Source organism: Halichoerus grypus, chromosome 6, assembly GCF_964656455.1.
Source record: "Halichoerus grypus chromosome 6, mHalGry1.hap1.1, whole genome shotgun sequence".
NCBI lineage: Eukaryota > Metazoa > Chordata > Mammalia > Carnivora > Phocidae > Halichoerus > Halichoerus grypus.
The window spans coordinates 131,903,765-131,924,955 of NC_135717.1; the positions used below are offsets into that span (position 1 = coordinate 131,903,765).

At 36.1% G+C, this 21,191-nt stretch overlaps 1 protein-coding gene across 2 annotated transcripts in view; it reads left to right on the forward strand.

Annotated features, from left to right (window-relative positions):
- The first annotated feature begins 520 nt into the window (after positions 1-520).
- NUP107 (nucleoporin 107) overlaps positions 521-21,191 on the forward strand; it is a 47,737-nt gene continuing 27,066 nt past the window's right edge. The window contains exons 1-10 of one of the 2 annotated variants that reach the window (XM_078076257.1): positions 521-709; positions 2,504-2,595; positions 3,086-3,172; positions 3,962-4,077; positions 6,638-6,782; positions 10,827-10,930; positions 14,139-14,266; positions 14,979-15,027; positions 19,059-19,130; positions 19,517-19,605. In XM_078076257.1, coding sequence (XP_077932383.1) covers positions 702-709; positions 2,504-2,595; positions 3,086-3,172; positions 3,962-4,077; positions 6,638-6,782; positions 10,827-10,930; positions 14,139-14,266; positions 14,979-15,027; positions 19,059-19,130; positions 19,517-19,605 — 890 coding nt within the window. In that variant the 5' untranslated portion in view covers positions 521-701. The remainder of the gene's footprint in view (positions 710-2,503; positions 2,596-3,085; positions 3,173-3,961; positions 4,078-6,637; positions 6,783-10,826; positions 10,931-14,138; positions 14,267-14,978; positions 15,028-19,058; positions 19,131-19,516; positions 19,606-21,191) is intronic. The other variant, XM_036110432.2, reaches the window with a different exon arrangement.

The following is a 21,191-nucleotide window of genomic DNA, read 5'->3' on the forward strand; positions in this document are numbered from 1 at the left end:
TCAGGAGTAGAATTTAGTGATTCATCACTTACATATCACTCTTTATGCTTTTTAAGACAGGTGATCTTTTTCTCCTTAATAGGGGAAAATATCAAGTAAAAAACGAACAGCCGTTATGGAAAAGAATTTCAAGAATCTTAGGGGGGTTACACTACAATTCAAACAAGGTGAGTAAGTGAGACTGACAGGGACCCCTGAGGTGGAGGGCAGAGTCTGCACGTCTGAATTCCAAGTCCGAGATTCCTTCTTACTAAGAATACCAGGAAATGACTGCACGTTTCTCTAGACTGTCAACATACCTCAACTTTCCCTTTAGGATCACCTGGCGCTTGGACCACGCCCACAAATACCCGTCAGGCAAAGTGGCCGCCGCGCCTCCGCGCTAGACCCCCTCAGGCGCCGCCCCCTGCCCGGCCCAGCACTGCCGCCTCGGCCGGGTACGCCCCGCCTGGCGCCATCACACTCTAGCACAGCCTTCGCGCCTGCGCAGGCCGGACCTGCGGCAGTAGGCGGAAGTCGTCGCGCGTGCGCTAGATGGGAAAGCTGCTTCTTCTCCCTCCCTCCCCCTTTCCTGTAGGGCGGCTTTTCTTGGACGTGCTTCCGGGTCGAGGGGTTTGCTTCCGGAGAGCGGGAAGGCTGAAACGGGGTGATTAAACTGGAGCCGAGTTTGCGAGGTTCTCGTTGGAGAGAAGGCCGTGGCCATGGACAGGTCAGTTCTGGTGATACTGGCCAAGCTCGGAGACTTGCCCCTCCTGCTTGTTGGCGGAACGAAATAGGTGAAACCCAACTCTCAGAGGAAGCCGGGGAGGGCCCGGGTGCTAAGCCTAAGACTGCTTTCCCGGGGTGGGGGGCTCTGTAGGTGATGGAAGAAAGGCCGCTTGGGTCGGGCTGGGTATAGACGGTGATAATGCCCTGCGTTCTCGCGGCAACTCTGCCATCTGTTTTGTGTTTTCGCGCGACATTTTTCGGTCCTGGGGTGGGCGGATAGGAGGTGGCCCGGCATTCGAGATGCTGAGTGACCTGCCCGAGATCACAAAGCCAGTCAGTGACGGAACTGGGTTTTCAACCCAGACTTTCTTATTACAAGTTCCAGCATCAGAGAGTTACTGAATTGAGTTCTTTCAATCACCCTGGCACTATGCTAGCTACCTGCGACATAGGTGAGTTACTCTATGTTCTTGGCCACGGGGAGTTGGTTGTATAGTGGAGGAGATATCCGAGCAGTGCAAAGTGATGTGTTTTGACTATTCTGTGGGAAGAGAAAATGAGGATGCGGTTAAGTCCACCTGCCACGGGAGGTAGCAGGAAGACTTCTCAAAGGAGGTAACTTTCTAGTTAGTCTGAATAATAGTAGCCAACATTGAGTGCCTTAAACGCTTTATATATATTACTAGCTAATTTAATTTTCCTACAGTCGTTTGAGGATAGGTACTATGATCCTCTTTTCATAGATAACACTGGGGCTAAAAGAGCTTAAGAACTTGGTCACAGTTAGGAAGCTAATAAATAGAAGAACCAAGTTGCCAGCCTGGATCAATGTGTCTCCAGATTCCAGGCGGCTCTTTCTGGTGAGTTAAGTGTTCACCAGGTGGGTGAACAAGGGGGCAGATGTAGGCCTCTGTAGAAGAAACAACATGTATAGGGTGCAAGAATATGAAAAGGAATGCGTTGTGTAGCCGAATGGTCACATGCAATATGTGTTTGTATGGGGATGTTGGTTGCTGAATATGAGGCTGAACTGGTAAGCTGGGGTTAGTTAGATTGTAAAAAACAAAGGAAATTTGGACTTGATTCTGTAAGCCAGAGAGATTCCGTAGGCTTCAGAGCTACCTGAAGGTTTTAAGTGGAGGAAAAGCATATTAGATTCTTGTCTCAAAATACAGGTCTTTTAATTCACACAATTTATATTTTAGACCTTGGACTGAGAATGGTGGGAGATCAGAGGCTCTGTGACTGCAAGTAGTACTGAGACCAGAGACGTCATTAGTGTACTCTGGGGAGCAATAACTTGAAGGATCATTTCTCTCCAATTTACTAGAATTCTTTTACTTAGTCTTCCATTTTGTCAGTCCAGACAACAGAATTTTTCACAGTACACCCGGTTTGAAACATTTGGAAACTACAGAAGATCCTTTTAAGAGAGAGTTCCTGCAATTTTAGGGAACTCCTCAAATTAACAGAAGAAAGATCTGCCTTCCTGAAGCAATTATGTAAAATAGTGTTATAATATAGATTTCAAGTGTTGAAATCATTCCATAGGCAAAAATAACATATTGAGTACTAGAAACTCAAAGATGCCTGTGCAGGAAAAATTTGAGAGGGACTTTGAAGGATAAGCAAGATTTGGAAACAAAGAGCACTGTCAACCAAAAGCTCACGGACTTGGCTACTGGGATGATCTATACCTCGACTGACCCAGGGTCCTTTGCTCCAATCATGATAAAGTTCTTTGCAGATGCTGCATTCTCATTTCATTCACATGAACTTAATGATACTATTTTAGGAGTGGCTATGGAGAGATGTCATCCCCTGTGATCCGGGAGGCAGAGGTGACTCGGACTGCGCGGAAACAGAGTGCTCAAAAAAGAGTTTTAAGTATCCTTTGCATTTTAAGTATTGTTATACAAATTGCAATATGCTTGGAATCAGGATTATAGAATTTTCTTTTTATGAGAGATACTAAACACTCGCTATTATAACAAAGTACTGTGGAAATTAGTTTTTTAAGTCCCGAGATATGTTATTTGGTAAATTAAATGCTGAAATTCAATGAGATTAAGATTTGTGTTACCCCAAAAATAAGGATGTTCTGTTTTACTGTTATCATATTGTCATTAGCTTCTGCTAAGATTAGATATCCTTTTTTAAAATTTGAAATGTAAGGACCACGTGTAGTACTAAGACTGATATTTGAGAAATTAAGTAGTAGAGGGAGTTATTTACTCTTTGCATAGAATAAATGGTAGCCATAAAAACCTTGTTCTTAAAAAAATGTATTCACATATTTATATAGTGTAAATATGGTTAATTTGAACTTTAATGGTGTCTTTTCTATGTAGAAAACTTTTCTTAATGCTTCCTATAGTTCGGCCATCCCAAGATGAAATTTTTGCTACTACTACACCAAGAAATCAGGTTATCCCTCGGACTCCTAGTTCATTTCGACCACCTTGTAAGATTTTTTGCTTTTAAAGCATTTAATAATAATAATAGTAGCTGTAGGTTAAAACTTAAAATACACATAATAAATATAATCTTTGGTTATGATATCAATAATTAAGAACAAATAATAATGATTGCAGTTACTATGTACAGGTACTGTACTTTACATAAATACACAATGACTGTAACGTAAGTATTATCTCTATTTCGCCAAAACAAAGTGAGACTTGGAGAAACTATTCAGTAAGGATAGCATGGCTGAGCAAATATGTAAGTAATGGAATCAAAATTCAAGCAATGATTTGTGTACTTCAGAGGCTATGCCCTGTACACCAAATGGCCTCTTCAGTATGCTTTATAAAATTAGAATATGAAGAATCCATGGACTTATTCATGTCCTTTTTTTTTTTTTTTTACCACTCAGTTATGTTTTAACAAAAGCATCTCTATTTGCAGTAAAAATTTTTCCTGATGGGCTCAGTAGTACCAAAAGCCGAAATTTAAAAAAATAAGTTAAATCTTCATATTGTGGAAATGTTAATATTTAAAGTATTTACTTGGTTAGAATCTACATAATTAAAAACAAAGTTATTGGGGCATCTGCCTGGCTCAGTCAGTAGAGCATGTGACTCTTGATCTTGGGGTTGTGAGTTTGAGCCCATGTTGGGTGTAGAGATTACTTAAATAAATTTTAAAAATTAAAAAAAAAACCAACAAAGTTATTTACTGTTTGATTGTTTTGTTTTCATGATCACTGTTCATGCGCTTTAGATTCTTTTTACTAACCTCTTATTTGTAGTTACTCCACCCAGCCGAAGCTTACTAAGGCATCCAGATGTTTCCTGCATTCTTGGAACGGGAGGGAGGTCTCCCCGGCTTACACAGTCTTCAGGGTTCTTGGGAAACCTGTCTATGGTATGTAGGAAAGCAGGGCTGAAAATATTTCCACCTTCATATAAAAGTATGATATTGAGCTGAAAAGCCTTTAGTGAGATTTGAAGTCATAGTCATCAAAAGAGTAGCTAGGTGATGGAGATTGAAATAATTTTTTGGTTAGGCTTTCAGAAAACAAACCTGAAGCATCTCGTGTCACAGATGGAAGCTGCAACACCAAAAACATTTAGATGCAGATAGAATGTGTTAATCTGATAGTCTGCTGATCCAAAGAAATAATTGGTGGGTTGCTAATAGCTATAAAAGCTGAGCCCTGTTTTGAAGCATAAAACAGTAGGAAGCCAAGAGTAATGGTTGAAGAATAGCATAAGGAAGAGAGACGATGCATTAAAGGAAAGAAAAGAGAAAATGTTGGGAAAAGTAGATGAGACACTCTTCAGGAATCATCGTGGTACAGTATTTAAAATAGAAGAAATGTCATATAAACTGATACAGATTGACTTGACCTAGGTGTTTAAAATATCCTCTAGAAAAAGAAAGGATTGTATCTGAGACGGAAACAGAAGAGTTCTGTTGGAGTAGTAGAGTACGATGGCTAATTTAGTGCTAAAAATATAAAAACGGTCCTTCTATATTTGCCTCTGTGCTTATTAAAAAGGCACAGGAATTTTTACACACTCTTGAAATTGTCTAGGTGTTTTCTGAAGAATGGTTTTGCATGGAAATAAATCAATCGGAGAAAGACAAGTATCATACGATCTCACTGATAGGAGGAATTTGAGAAACAAGACAGAGGACCATAGGGGAAGGGAGGAAAAAATGAAACAAGATGAAACCAGAGAGGGAGACAAACCATAAGAGACTCTTAATCTCAGGAAACAAACAGGGTTGCTGGAGTGGTGGATGGGAGTGGGGTCGGAGGGATGGGGTGGCTGGGTGATGGACATTGGGGAGGGTATGTGCTATGGTGAGCGCTGGGTGAATTGTGTAAGACTGATGAATCACAGACCTGTACCTCTGAAACAAATAATATATTATATGTTAAAAAAAAGAAGATAGTAGGAAGGGAAAAATAAAAGGGGAGAAATTGGAGGGGGAGACGAACCATGAGAGACTATGGACTCTGAGAAACAAACTGAGGGTTCTAGAGGGGCGGGGGGTGGGAGGATGGGTTAGCCTGGTGATGGGTATTAAAGAGGGCACGTATTGAATGGAGCACTGGGTGGGTTATACGCAAACAATGAATCATGGAACACTACATCAAAAACTAATGATGTAATGTATGGTGACTAACATAACATAATAAAATAAAATTAAAAAAAAAAGAATGGTTTTGCATGTTAAATCTCTCCTTGTCTTAAAAGGTTAAATTGATCTTTAACATGTTTATTGTTGTCTTACAGATTTTAGTGTTAATGTCTAACAATGATCTAGCCATTGAACAGTTTTGCTCTGTATATGAATCTGGTTTATTTTGGCAGTGTTTACCGTATTCTGCTTGAAAACATGAGTGAATTGACTACATCTGGGTTTAAGCAAAAGAAGATAACTTATTATTTACTGTTTTAGAACTGCAAGATTAATAGTAAAATTCTTACTGTTTTAAAGCCCAGGACAGAGTAAACGTGTATTGATTATTATAAAATGTTTGGGTTTAAATATACATTTTTATTGTTGCTTGTGCCTAGATTTTAAATAAAGGCAATTTTTTTTTAATAAAGGTTAAAATTTTTAAAAGATGGATTTTAAATAAAGGTGAATTTTAAAAACAGGGACATGTTTTTAAACATTTTAGACATGTCCAAAAATAGTAGAGTAAGCCCCCATGTTCTCATTGCCCAGTTATCAATATATGGCTGATCTTGTCTCATCTACACCCACAAGCCTTTCCCTATGTTACTTTACAACTCCCAGGTTTCACACCACTTTACTCATAAATGCTTTTTTCATATGTATCTCTGAGACAAGGATACATTTCTTTAATATAGTGCTATTAACATATCTAACACTGTATACACAGAGTAATTCCTTTATCATTTCAAATATCCATTTTGTATATATATATTTTCATTATTGTATATATTTCATTAAATGTTCACATTTCCTCGGTTATGTCAATTTTTTTTAAGTTGGTTTGTTTAAATCAGGCTTCAAATAAGATAAACACATTGCATTTGCTTGGTATGTCTCATCTTTTAATCTGTAAGTTCCTCCATCATCCCTTTTAGTATAATTTATATGTTGAAAAAACATACAAATTTGTCATTTGTCCTGTATAATTTCCCAATAGTGAAAAACTGATGTGAACTTAGAGCAGTAGGACCACCATATTTTACCTGCTAATATCAGCTTAAATAGTACAAAATGCGATGTTTATGGCTTTTAAAATATATATGGAGTAGTACAAAGAAGAAAATAGTCATGAAAGCTGTGATTTCCTTAACAAAATAGCCTGTGGCTATCTCTTAAATGTGAAAAACACATATATATGTTTAAAAAAATTTAGCAATGTTAAAGTCTTTATTCCCTTAATGGCAGTAGCTCATTACTTTTCTGTATCTTCCTTTTTTTTTTTTTTAAGGTAACTAATCTGGATGACAGTAATTGGGCCACTGCATTCACATCACAGCGATCAGGAACCCTCACAAACACAGAATCCCACAGTGTAACAGAGGACGTTACTCTCAGTGCTGTTATGTTACGTGAGGATGATCCTGGTGAAGCTGGTAAATGGCTTTGAGCTTTTTAATGAAGTAGCCTGTACCTTTACTAAGATGAAGGAAACTATCTCTTGTGAATGTCATTATAAAGTATTTTTGGTTAAGCTGATTAGTTATGGTAATGCCTGAGCCATTTGATATAGTAGCTCTGGAAGGTTGAGAACCTCACCTTAGTTCTCAGATGGAGCGTCTTGCTTCAGTGTAAATACCTTGTCAGGTTAGTAGACAAGTCTCATATCTTTATTCTTTTCACATTTGTTCTGTTGAAAGAACATCTCTTTTTCTTTAGGTTTAGTTTTTATCTAATATTGTTGACATATTTTGACGTGGATGCTAATGCTGTTTATTTGCTTTTTTCAAATAGTATCGTGACCTTTCTAGTTTTAGATTGGTTATACTATTCCCTTTTGGAAAAAAAAGTTTGCTTTCCATGTGTCTGTGTGTACTCATTATTACACAGGTTCTTCACTTTATCATCATCATAAGCTAACATATAATGGTGAGAGTCAATGTGCTTACCTCTGCATGAACATTATGTTTTCTAATGGTCCATTAAAGAGTTACAATAACTGTTCCCATTTGGGGGGAAAGGAAATTGCTGCTCATGGTGGTTAACCTGCTTAAGCTCACCTGGCTCGGAAGTGACTGGCACCAGGATTTGAAACTAAGTTTGATTTTACAGCCCTTCTCTTAACAGGGTGGTAACCACTGCTTCCTTATAGTATCTGCCAGTAATAAGTACTTAAATTTTGAGTGAATCAGAAATCCTTTTTACTGAATCTATAAAATATAAAAAATGTTTGTTTTTTAGTATGAATAATGGATGAGACTTAAATATGATACAGTACTTTAGTAGAGTGTGTGTATTTTCCCTGAGTAGAACATGTCATCTTAGTATCTGTTATAACTTTCTCAGCTACCTTGTTATGTGTTTAAAATGCAATTCAGATATTTTAAAATATGGCTCACATTTTTATAGTAATTGTTGACAGATCAGATTAATACCTAACACAACTTTGGGCTCTTAGAAGACTTGTAGGTAACAAGAGAAAAAATAGATACATTGGACTACATAAAAGTCTAACATTTCTATGCATCAAAAGATACAATCAGTAGAGTGAAAAGGCAGTCCACAGAATGGGAGAATATATTTGCAAATCTTATATCCGATAGGAGGTTAATATCTAGAATGTAGAAAGAACTGCAGCTCAACAACAACAAAAAACAACACAATTTAAAAATGGGCAAAGGACTTAAATAGACATTTCTCCAAAGAAGATATAAAAATGGCCAGTAAGCATATGTTAAGATGCTCAACATTACTAATCGTTAGGGAAATGCAGATCAAAACTGAAATGAGACCACCTCACACCCATTAGGATGGATACTACCAAATCAAAACAAAATAAAACAAAAAACAGGAAATAACAAGTGTTGGCAAGGATGTGGAGAAATTGGAGCCTTTGTACATTATTTGTGGGAATGTAAAATTGTGCAGTGCTATGGGAAGCAGATGGCAATTCCTCAAAAAATTAAAAATAGAGGGCACCTGGGTGGCTCAGTCGTTGAGCGTCTGCCTTCAGCTCAGGTCATGATTCCAGGGTCCTGGGATCGAGCCCCGCATCGGGCTCCCTGCTCGGCAGGAAGCCTGCTTCTCCCTCTCCCACTCCCCTTGCCTGTGTTCCCTCTTTAGCTGTGTCTCTGTCAAATAAATAAAATCTTTAAAAAAAAAAAAAATTAAAACTAGAATTACCATATGATCAGCAGTTCTACTTTTGGATATGCCCCAAAAAACTGAAATCAGGATCACAGAGATTTGTATACCCTTGTTTGTAGCCCCATTATTCATAATAGCTAAAAGGTAGAAGCAACCCAAATGTCTGTTGATGGATGAATGGATAAATAAATGTGTTATCTACATACTGTGGAATATTATTCTACCGTAAAAAGTAAGGAAATTCAGACACATACTACAACATGGATGAAACTTGAGGACGTTTTGCTAAATGAAATAAACCAGTGACGAAAGAATACTGTATGATTCCATTTACATGAGGTACCAAAAGTAATCAGACTCCTAGAAAGTAGAATGATGGTTGTCAGGGACTAGAGGAAAGAGAGGAATGGAGTTATTTAATAGGTACAGAGTTTTAGGGTTTTTTTTCAACTGAGATATAATTGACATGTAACGTTGTGTAAGTTTAAGGTGTACAACATTGAATTGATGTATTTACATATTGCACTGTGATTATTAGTGTTCAGTAACACCTCCATCATACCTTCACATCACAGAATTACCATTTCTTTTTTGGGGTGAGAGCATTTAAGATCTAGTCTCTCAGCACCTTTGAACTGTATATAATACAGATTTGTTGACTATAATCAATGCTGTGCATTAGATTTCCAGAACTTACTCATCTCCTAACTGCAAGTTTGTACCCTTTGACCAACATCTCCAGTTTTCTCACCCCCTAGCCCTAGTAACCACTGTTCTGCTCTTTGTTTCTGTGAGTTTGGATTTTTAAGATTCCATATGTAAGTGTTATCATACAGTATTTGTCTTTCTCTGTCAGATTTATTTCACTTAGCATAACGTTCTCAAAGTCCACCCATGTTCTCGCAAGGGGCAGGATTTTCTTCTTTCTCATGGCTGAATAATATTCCATTGTATGTATATACCACTTCTTTATCCATTCATCTTGTGATGGACACTTGGGTTGTTTCCGTATCTTGGCTATTATGAATAATACTGCAGTGAACCTGGGAGTGCAGATATCTTTTCAATATCCTGTTTTCATTTCCTTTGGATATATATGCAGAAGTGAGATTATGGTTTCATATGGTAGTTCTTTTTAAAATGTTTTGAGGAACCTCCATACTCTTCTGTAGTACTGAAGCAGTTTACATGCATAAAATATGCATAAAAGTTCCCATTTCTCTACATTGCAGCAGTTATTATTTGTCTTATTAATCATAGCCATCCTGACTGGTGTGAGGTGATAATTTCATTGTGGTTTTGATTTATATTTTTCTGATAATTAGTAACATGGAGCATCTTTTCATATATCTATTGGCCATTTGTAGGTCTTTGGAGAAATGTATTCAGTTCCTCTACCCATTTTTTAGTTAGACTGGGGTTTTTTTTGGTTGTTATTATTGAATTGTATGAGTTCTTTATGTATTTTCGAATTAACCTCTTAGCAGATATGGTTTGCAAATGTTTTCACTCATTCCATAGATTGTGTGTTTGCTTTTTCATTTTGTTAATTGTTTCTTTTGCTGTACAGAGCTTTTTAGATTGATGTAGTCTCACTTGTTGACTTTTGCTTTTGTTTCTTGTACTTTTGGTGTCATATCCAAAAAATTGTTGCCAAGACGAATGTCAAGGAGCTCTTTGCCTATATTTTTTTCCAGGAGTTTTATGGTTTCAGGTCTTATGTTTAAGTCTTTAATCCATTTCAAGTTAATTTTTATGAGTGGTATAAGATAAGGGTCCAATTTCATTTTTCTGTATGTGGTCACCCAGTTTTCCCAGCACCATTTATTGAAAAGGCTATCCTTTCCCCACTGAGTATTCTTACTTCCCCTGTCAACTATTAGTTGACTGTACATGTGGGAGTTTATTTCTGGACTCTTTTCCATTGGTCTGTGTCTCTGTTTCTTTACCACTATCATACTGTTTTGATTACTAAAGCTTTGTAGTATAGTTTGAGATCAAGAAGTATGATGCCTCCAGCTTTGTTCTTCTTAGGATTGCTTGGGCTATCCTGAGTTGGTAGTTTTGCAAGATGAAAAGAGTTCTGTGGGTAGATGGTGGTGATGGTTGCACAACAGTGTGAATGTACTTAATGCCACTGAACTGTACACTTAAAAATGGTTCAGATGGTAAAAATTTGTTATATTTATCTTACCACAGTTACAATTTTTAAGAAAATACAGGAGTAAAAAAAAAAAAGGATGTGTAGCTGTGTTTTTAAGTTTTCAAAGAAACAGAATTACCCAGGAGTATGTCACTTAACTTTTGTTCCTTTTCTTTTTGATGTGTTCTAGCATCCATGAGTATGTTTTCTGATTTCCTGCAGTCTTTCTTAAAGCACTCTTCATCTACAGTTTTTGACCTTGTAGAAGAGTATGAAAACATTTGTAGTTGTCAGGTAAGTTAATTTCACACCAAGTTAACTTGGTCAAACTTCAGTACTCTTAGTTTTTTGAACAGCCTCAACCTATGAATTTCCATACTGTATTTAAGGGGGATATCTTAGGGGTATAGTGGCAGGGGTGCCATGGTTGGGAGGTTAGCCAGAGCAACTCTGCTTTTTGCATATTGAAGGTCCAGATAAGATTTCTTTGGGAACAGAAGGATTCTGCTGCTTTAAAAAAAGGAAAATCCAAAATATACAAAGAACTCTTAAAATCCAATAATTAGGAAATGAACAGTCCAATTAAAAAATGGACATGGGGCTCCTGGGTGGCTAAGTTGGTTAAGCATCCGACTCTTGATCTCAGCTCAAGTCTTAATCTCAGGGTTGTGAGTTCAAGCCCACGTTGGGCTCCATGCTGGGCATGGAGCCTACTTAAAAAAAAACAACAATACAAAATATGTTAGTAGAAACCACACCAGAGAAGATACACAGATGGCAAATAAGCATATGAAAAAATGTTCAACATAATTTGTCATTATGGAATTGCAAATCAAAACAATGAGATGTCACTGTACACCTATTAGAATAGCAAAAATCCCAAACACTAACAACACCAAATGCTGGCAAGGATGTAGAACAGCAGTAACTCTCATTCATTGTTGGTGGGAATGCAAAATGATACAGCCGCTTTAGAAGACAGTTTCTCGGTTTCTTACAAAACTGAACATACTCTTATCATATGATTCAACAAACATCATACTCTGGTATTTACCAAAATAAGTTAAAAACATATGCCCATACAAAAATCTGCTTATAGATGTTTATAGCAGCTTTATTCATAATTGCCTAAACTTAGAAGCAACCAAGATGTCCGTTAGTAAGTGAATGGATAAATCAACCATGGTTCAGCTAGAAAATGGAATATTGTTTGACGCTAAAACGAAATGAGCCATCAAGCCATGAAGAGACAAGGATAAACCCTAAATGTATATTACTAAGCTAAACTACTTTGAAAAGGCTACATACTGTATGAATTCAACTATATGACATTCTGGAAAAGGCAAAACTTGGAGAGAGTAAAAAGACCTGTGGTTGCCTGGGGATGGGGAAAATGAGCATGAAAAGTGGATGGGTCTTTGGAGGAGTGAAACTGCTCTGTATGAGATTATAATGTGGATACCTGTCATACATTTGTCAACCCGTAGAATATACAACACCAGTTGGACGCCTCAGTAGCTCAGTTGGTTAAGCGTCTGCCTTTGGCTCAGGTCATGGTCCCAGGGTCCTGGGATCGAGTCCCACATCAGGCTCCTTGCTCACCGGGGAGCCTGCTTCTCCCTGTGCCTGCCTCCCCCCCTGCTTGTGTTCCCCCTCTCTCTCTGTGACAAATAAATAACCCTTATATAAGCTATGGACTTTGGGAGATAATGACAGGTCAGTGTTAGTCATTGATTGCTGTAGCAAATGTTCTGTTCTGGTGCTGGATATTCATATTCATAGTAAGTGCTGGAGTTGTATGTGAAGTCAGAAAGTAATGGGAACTCTGTACTTTCCACTCAATTTTGCTGTGAACCTAAAACTGCTTGAAAAAATTGTCTATTTTATTTTATTTGTTTATTTTATTTATTTTAGAGAGAGAGTGCTCACGTGAGCTGGGGGAGGAGCAGAGGGAAGAGGAGAGGGAAAGGGAAATAATTTCAAGCAGACTCCGCATGTTGAGCATGGAGCCTGACACGCGACGCGGCTCAGTCTCACGACCCTGAGATCATGACCTGAGCTGAAACCAAGAGTTGGCTCCTTAACTAACTGAGCCATTGAGGCGCCTACAAAAAAATTAAGTCTATTTAAAAAAAAAAAAAGGAAAAGGGGTACCTGGCTGGCTCAGTTGGAAAAGCATGCAACTCTTGACTTTGGGATCGTGAGTTCTAGCCCCACATTGGGTGTAGAGTTTACTAAAAAAATAAATAAATAAACTAAAAAGAAAAAAAAAGGACTTCAAATAACTATTGCATTTAAGAATGATTAAAATAATAATAGCCAATATTTTTTGAGCATTTAATACTGTTTCAATAATCAGTCTCTGAATTGTTCCATTATAAAAGCAGTAGCTTCATAAAATTAAAAAAACAATAATAATCAGTGAATTACTGGAGTTAGGATTCCAATAGAAAATTTAATAATGAGAAGTACAGATAACATTTTTATTAAACATTGCCCTTAAGATAAAAGTACCATTACTTTATGAATACTTTTAAAGGGAGGGAGAAATTGTGGTGGTAGTGATTCTTCATGTTCTGAATGAGAGCGATGCTGTTTCCTAGTTCCCCTTGATAAGATAAGGAAGTACTATTCATAACCTTTGAGAAAGGTTTCCTTTACCCTGTGTCCTTAGGCTTTCTGATAAACAATTTTGTGTATGTTTCTGGGGAGAACATCCATACTTTTCATTAGATTTTCACACATGCCTCAACCTGAAAAAGGTTAAGAACTACTGTTTTTAGAACAAGGAAGGACTTTGGTTAAATTTTGGTTAGAAATGACAATTTTTTAGTACCAGTCTTTTTTTTTTTTTAATAAGAGCTAGAGTGCTTGCCCGTGGGATTGGGGTGGGTGAGGAGGATGGGCGGGGGGAGAGGAGAGAGAGAATCCCAGGTAGGCTCCACTTGTAGCGTGGAGCCCGACTAGGGGTTCAATCCCAAGATCCCAAGACCATGACCCAAGCTGAAATCAGGAGTCAGACGCCCAACTGACGGAGTCCACCTCAGTACCAATCTTAAAATGTTTTCCTTGATTTGTTATATGATACTAATTTTTTAGGCATAATTTGAAGGTATCTTATTTTTAATTTTCATTGCTGTGCTGTTAGTTCATGTTATGATTTTGTCAGGTATACGTTAGATTTAGCTTTTTTTTAGTATAAACAAGAAGAAAAAAATACACCCGTGGCTGTTATTGTTGAGTCTGAAATCTAGAGTATGTTAAAACTTTTGCATACGTACTCACATAAACATACCTTACTTCACAGGCTGTTTCTAGTGGGAATGTTATATTTCATTCAATTAAAAAAGGCAATAGATAGGCAGGAACAATTTATAATAACAGTGTGTGTGTGTGTGTATTATACATGTATATATTTAGTTTTAGCACCCTGCAGTTGAAGAATACAAAGTTATGACTCAGAATGATAGAAAACCTCTTTACCGCTGTGTTTTTACATCAGGTGAATATACTGAGTAAAATAGTGAGCCGAGCAACACCTGGACTTCAGAAGTTCTCAAAAACAGCCAGTATGCTCTGGCTTCTTCAGCAGGAGATGGTCACGTGGAGGCTGCTGGCTTCTTTGTACAGGTAAAGTTGTGTAGGGCTGACTCATCAGTGAAATAAACACACAGTAACCAATAGGCAAATTAATTTAAAAGTTAAAAGTAGGATGTGTTTGGAAATAGGTTCTGCTGTTTTTGATATTTATCATTTCGAATGCCTTGTCATTAGATCATTGTCGGGGGTGAGCTAGGAGGGAAGAGGGAAATACTAGGTCATAAAGCTGGTAGCTCCCAAGAATATATGTATAACGATTTAAGGAAAGTGGTGAAAGTACTTCAATACTTAGGAGATGGTAGATAAGAAAAAGAACTGAAAAACAGACTTCATATCAAGCGGCACTTTGAAAGAAGTTAACCACATTTTCCTTCTCTCAGATGCTCAGTAGCTTTGGCTCTTATTCTGTTGCTTTCTCATCGTGATGAGAAAATCTTGAAAGAAAATCAGATTATTTAATTTTTGCCATGTGAAAACATTATATTAAAAAGTTAGGTGTCTCCATTAGTAGGTAGCCAAGAAAGACTTTTTGCAGTGTGTATTTTTAGTATTGGTTTTGTTCAGGTCTCAATATCAGATCCAGAAGGTATTACTTGTAACTTTGTTGTTAAAGAATGATTAAGTTTGATTGAAAACTCATTCGTTTATGCTGGATAAAATGCAGGTTTGTGTATATATGTAGTTTAAAAAGTGATTTCATATATAAATTAAGGCTTTTTCATTTTGTGTTATTTTTCCTCAGAGACAGAGTACAGTCTGCATTAGAAGAGGAAAATACTTTTGCGATTACAGTAAGCTTAAGATTAATTTTTTCCTCTATAAATATTTAAAAATTAAAATGGTTTTTAGTAATAGAATTTGATTTTTGACCATCTTGAGTTTCTTCATTTTAAAAATTTTACAAATAAAAGATAACAATCTCATAAAATAATCAAATACCAATTTATATTAGAGTAAAAGGTAAAAGTCCTCTTTTATCTCCCTTACTCTTCAGTCTAAGAGTTTGCTACCAGACACTTTTCTGTGTATCCTTATATGTTTATATGTACACATAGTTTTTTTAATGTATAGTATGATTTCATTTATACATTATACTGAGTTTCTTTTTATTCATCAATATTTTTTTTAATGTCAGTTCATGTAGATTTACCTTATTTTTTTATAGTATGCCAGAGTGTAAGTGAACCATAATTTTTTCAGACATTCTGATGGACATATTTAGGTTGTTTCCAGTATTTCTGCTATAGCAATCAGTAATGCAATGAGCATTTTTCATATTTATCTGTATATTCCAAAATTTTCTACATTTCTAGAAGTGAAATTGTTGGGTCAAAGTTTGATAGAAATTATCATATTACCTTCCCAATGGAATGTATTGACGGTGGGTGAAGATGTTTAATATCAATCATTTGATGTTGCCAATTGGAGGGAAAGTGTGTTACTTTAATATGCATATCATTGATCGTTAGCAAGGTGGAGTGTTCTTCATTCTTAAGCATTAATATTCTTAATACAAATTCTATATTCATATCCTTTGCTCATTTTCCAATTATTGTTTCCTCTTGTATATGTTAAAGATAGTCTTCTGTTACTTGTCTTTCAACTTTGCTTAAGGGGTCTTTGTCAAGCAGACATTTTGATTTTTATGTGCTCATATCTGTCAGGTTTTCCTTTGTCATTCATTATTTTGTGTCTTATTAAGGAAGGCCTTTCCTACCTATTTAAAATATTCTCCAATGTTCTCTTCTAAACCCAAATCTTATTTTCTTGGAATTCACCTGGAGTAATTTTGTCTCTGAAGTAAGAAAGAGATTTAATTTTTTTCAAATGGACATCCATTTAGTCCAACACCACTTATCAAACAAATGTATTTATCATATTTATACATAGATCTTTTTTCTCTTTTATTGATTGATTCGTTTAAAAACCAGTATTATATAACTAAGTCTGTAATTCAGAAGTTTTGATATTTGGCAAGGTGAGTCTCCCTCCTCATTTAGAAATACATTTTTGCACACGTTTTTCCAGCTAACTTTACAGTTTTCAATTTTTTTTAAGTCCTATTGGGATATTTATTGAAGTGGTATTGAATTTGTAAATTTCGGGAGAAATGACGTCTTTACATGTTGAATCTGTTTATGATCATAGCATATCTCTGCATTTATTTAGATTTTTTTAAATTGACATGTAATGTATTATTGGTTTCAGAGGTACAGGTCTGTGATTCATCAGTGCTCATTATATCACGTGCTTATTACCCAGTGCTCATTATATCACGTGCCCTCCTTAATGTCCATCTCCCAGTTACCCCAACCCTCCACTCCCTCCATTTATTTAGATTTTTTATAGTTTATATAAATCTGTACTTTTCTCTATAAAAGTCTGTATAAATCCTATTGTGAAGGGACTCTCTGTCCTTACATTTTCTAATTAGTTATTACTGTCAAATAGAAGGTTAATGATTTGTGAGTAGAGCTCATATTTAGACATTTTTCTGAACTCTTACTAGCTCCAGCTGGTTTTTTCATTTGATTTTATTGAGTTTTCTACATTGGCAATAATTGTCTACACATCGTAAGTTTCCTTTAAATCTTCTAATCTCTTATTTCTTTTACTTGCCTTATAACATTGACTAGGAACACCTGTACAGCATTGAATTGTATTAGTAATAGCAGGCATTTTTTTCTTATTCCTGACTTTTGATAAGAATGCTTTTGTTTTGGGGCGCCTGGGTGGCTCAGTCGTTAAGGGTCTGCCTTCGGCTCAGGTCATGATCCCGGGGTCCTGGGATCGAGCCCCACATTGGGCTCCCTGCTCGGCAGGAAGCCTGCTTCTCCCTCTCCCACTCCTCCCTCCCCCTGCTTGTGTTCTCTCTCTCGCTGTGTCTCTTGCTCTCTGTCAAATAAATAAATAGAATCTTTAAAAAAAAAAAAAAAAGAATGCTTTTGTTTTATTGCAGATTAAGGGTTTTGCTTTTTTTTTTTTCTCTTAACTAGCTAAGAGCTGGGATGCGTATTGAATGCAATCAGATATGTTTTAGCTTCCATGAATATCTGCTTTATTTATTAATGTAATGGCTTGCATTTTCCTAATGTTGAGTTATCTTCAAGTAGGATAAACTCTGTTATCATATATTCCTAAATATACTACTAAATTTTATTAGCTAATATTTTATTGAGAACTTTTGCAAATGTATTTTCTTTTTTTGTGACTTATCCTCATCCAGTTTTGGTGTATTATGTTAGCTCTCCAGAACAAGATCATAAATCTCCCATCATTTTTTAATAATCTGTTTGAAGAACATGGAAACTATGTAAAAATATGCCTTTAAAATCATAAAGACCAGGTAGCCTTTTGGGGTTTAATTGCTTTTTATTTTCTGATTATAAAAGTAATTCATGTTTGAAACAACTATAAATACATCAAAAAAGGAGAAAATAAACATTTTTATAGTAAATGATTTCAGTCATACATGTCTGTTAATCTGCTCTTTCACCTAAAATAGTTTTAATATCTTTCAGTCTTTTAATTTATTCATTCTATAAACACTTTTTTTTTTTTTTAAGATTTTATTTATTTGACAGAGAGAGACACAGCGAGAGAGGGAACACAAGCAGGGGGAGCGGGAGAGGGTGAAGCAGGCTTCCCGCAGAGCAGGGAGCCCGACGTGTGGCTTGATCCCAGGATCCTGGGATCATGACCTGAGCTGAAGGCAGATGCTTAATGACTGAGCCACCCAGGTGCCCCTATAAACACTGTTTCATTCCAGTCTACAAATAGTGATGACTTTGATGTTTTTTCCATACTTATTACTACTTAGTTCTTTTTCTGGATTTATATATTAGTTAGAACTTTTAAAGTAAAGTTGAATAATTGACAGGAATTCTTTTCACCGTCTCGATTTCTTTGTTTGTTTGTTTTAAAGATTTTATTTATTTGAGAGAGAGAGAGTGCAAGCGGGGGGAGAGGGGCATAGGAAGAGGGACAAGCAGACTCCCCACTGAGCATGGAGCCCAATGTGGGACTCAATCCCAGGACCCCGAGATCATGACCTGAGCCAAAGTCAGATGCCTACCCAACTGAGCCACCCGGGCGCCCCATCTTCTCAATTTTGAAGGAATGTCTCTCTATAGTTATCATTTGCTATAGGTTTCAACTGGATAGTCTATTATATTGACAAAACATTCTTCTATTTCTAATTTATGAAGATATTTTTATCAAGTGACGTTTGGCATCTATCAAGGTGTTCACGTTGCTTTTTCCTTTAACCCACAAATAAGATGGATTAATTAATAGATTTGACCCGTGCTTCTACTGGTCACAATATCTTACCTTTTGATATACTGCTTAATATTACTTGCTAATATTTATGTGAAGTTGGCTTTTAAAGTCAGTCTTAAGACCCTTGGATTGTTAAGTTTTATTACCTATCAACTTCTGCTATGTAAAGTGAAAAGAGTTTAAAGTTTTTAAATGTTCACTTTCTGATATGTCACATGACTACATACTGCCCTTTATTAAGACTTTTTTGTTTATTTCATTTTGTTCTATGTTTTATATTTCCCCACAACACCACCTCTGGGGAAGTAACGTTTTAAAATTCCGAGTGTAGCCAAAGAATTAAAGTATCAAGTAAGAGCAGCTGCAAATTGATGTAGCAGTTTGAAATTTACTTAGGAAAATTTTTGAAACATGAATATCCAGATTTGTTGTATGGTTAAATGTTTATGGGTAATTAAATATAATTATGTCAGATTCACTTTAAAATAATATTCTTAGAACATCTTTTTTTTTTCTTTCCTTCAAATAATTTTTTTAATAGGCTCTTAATGCCAGTGAGAAAGTGGTGGTGGAAGCATTATTTCAGCGAGATTCACTTGTCCGCCAAAGTCAGGTATGACTAGAATTTTGAAATATTTTTTTATGAAACATGGAGAAAAGGTAAATGACATACAGAGAACTAAACTTTTTTAAGTTTAAAACATTAAAAATTTTTTTCTTCTTGATCTTTCACTTGTGATTAAAAGGCATTAAGAACCTTGTTCTTCAGTTTTTGAATAATGGCCCTAGTATTTGCAGGAATAGCCTTTTAAGAATTGTATAGAACATTTCATTCTTTTGCCATATTTGTATATCTTAAAAAAGTAAAAAATGGTTGGAAAAATTGTTGGTATTTTTTTAAACAAACCTTTTTTGAATTAAGGATGTAAGTACCACTTCAAATAAAACACTGACAGATTTTATAGTTAATACTCTTTTTTTTTTCTCTCTCTTTCCTAGCTGGTGGTGGATTGGCTAGAGAGCATTGCCAAAGATGAAATTGGAGATTTTTCCGATAATATTGAGTTTTATGCAAAATCAGTGTATTGGTAAGTTACTAAACATTTATTCGTAAAGTCACTCAACATTGGTTTTGTTTATCTTTCAACAATATTTATTCAGTTCTTACTGCTTATTCAGTCTGTCAGCAAAACAGATAAAAACTCTGCCTTTATGTAAAGTGTTATAATTGTTTAAGAGAGTTAGACCACAAATATTTAGCCTGTTGGGTAAGTAGAGCTTTGAAAAAAAGAGTCGGAGTTAATAGATAGAGGATGACAATGGGTACAGGTTTAAATAGAAGAGGTAATCAGGGCAGACCTCTCTAAGGAAGTAACAAGTAGTGAGTGAGAGGAGGCAAAACATGCAAACATCTGGGCGACAAGTGTTGTGGGCAGAAACAAAAACTGCAAAGATCCAGAAAATGTAGAATATTTACACAAGGAGGCCAGTGTGAACACGGCAAAGAAAAGTATGGTAGGCAATGAGATTGCAGAGGGTCAAATCCTCTAGGACCTTTATAGGCAGCCCAGGGTAAGGTTGTGGGACTTTATTCTGTATGTGATAGAAAACCTTGAGAATAGAATAATGACATGGTCTGATTTGTGTTTTCAAACAGTTAACTGGCTATATTTTCTTAATAATTGTAATTCGATCATCAAGAAGATACTTCAGCTATGTTTCCAGCTACTTGTGATTTTTTAAAAAAAACTTTGGTCATTAATGCTTTAATCCTTCTAAATTATTTTAGGATCTTGAAACCAAACAGCATCCCTAAGTTAAAGGGACAGTTTATTTCAAGTCTTGAAAAAAAAGTTCAGATGGTGTTTCAGTTACGCCTGTACAAAGTCTGCAAGTCCATTGCTATAGCTTTTCTCTGCTTGACTAGGAAATTAGTGCTATTCAGTGTTTGTTAAAAATTAAATCTCGAGGAGTTACGATTTTTCTGGAAAAAAATTTTCATTTAAAATTTAAAAATTTAAGGTAAAAATGCCTTAAGGATTTTTTTGCACATTTTTTATGGTTAGTCTCCTTTTCTTACCGATCAGTGGAACAGAATATAGAACCCAAAAGCAGACCCACATTAGATGGTCAGTTGGTGTTCAATAAAGGCATTAAGCAGTCCAGTGGGGGGAATGAATGTCTTTTCAACAAACCATGCAGAAAAAACTGGGTATTGATGCAAAAAAAGGTCAACCTTGACACCTCCCTCACACCATACCCAACATTTAATTCAAGATGGATCACGAAAGCTAAAACCACAGAGCTTTTAGAAGAAAACATAGGAGAACATCTTTGTGACTTGGGATAGGCAAGAGTTTCTTAGGTCATAGGAAGCAATAATTGGGGAAAATTGATTGGACTTCATCAAAATGAATAACTTCTCATTAAAGACATCATTAAGAAAATAAAAGGGAGCAAGCCACACACTGGAAGAAACATGTAAGACTTGTAGCTGATAGAGAACTACAACTCAATAATAAAAGGATAATGCAGTAAAAAAAAAAAAAAGGGCAAAGATTTGAACAGGTACCTCACAAAAGCGGAGAGATGAATGGCCAATAAAGACATGTAAACATGTTCAGCATCATTAGTCATCTGAGCTAAAATACCTCTTTCTGTTTAGTGTTTTTGC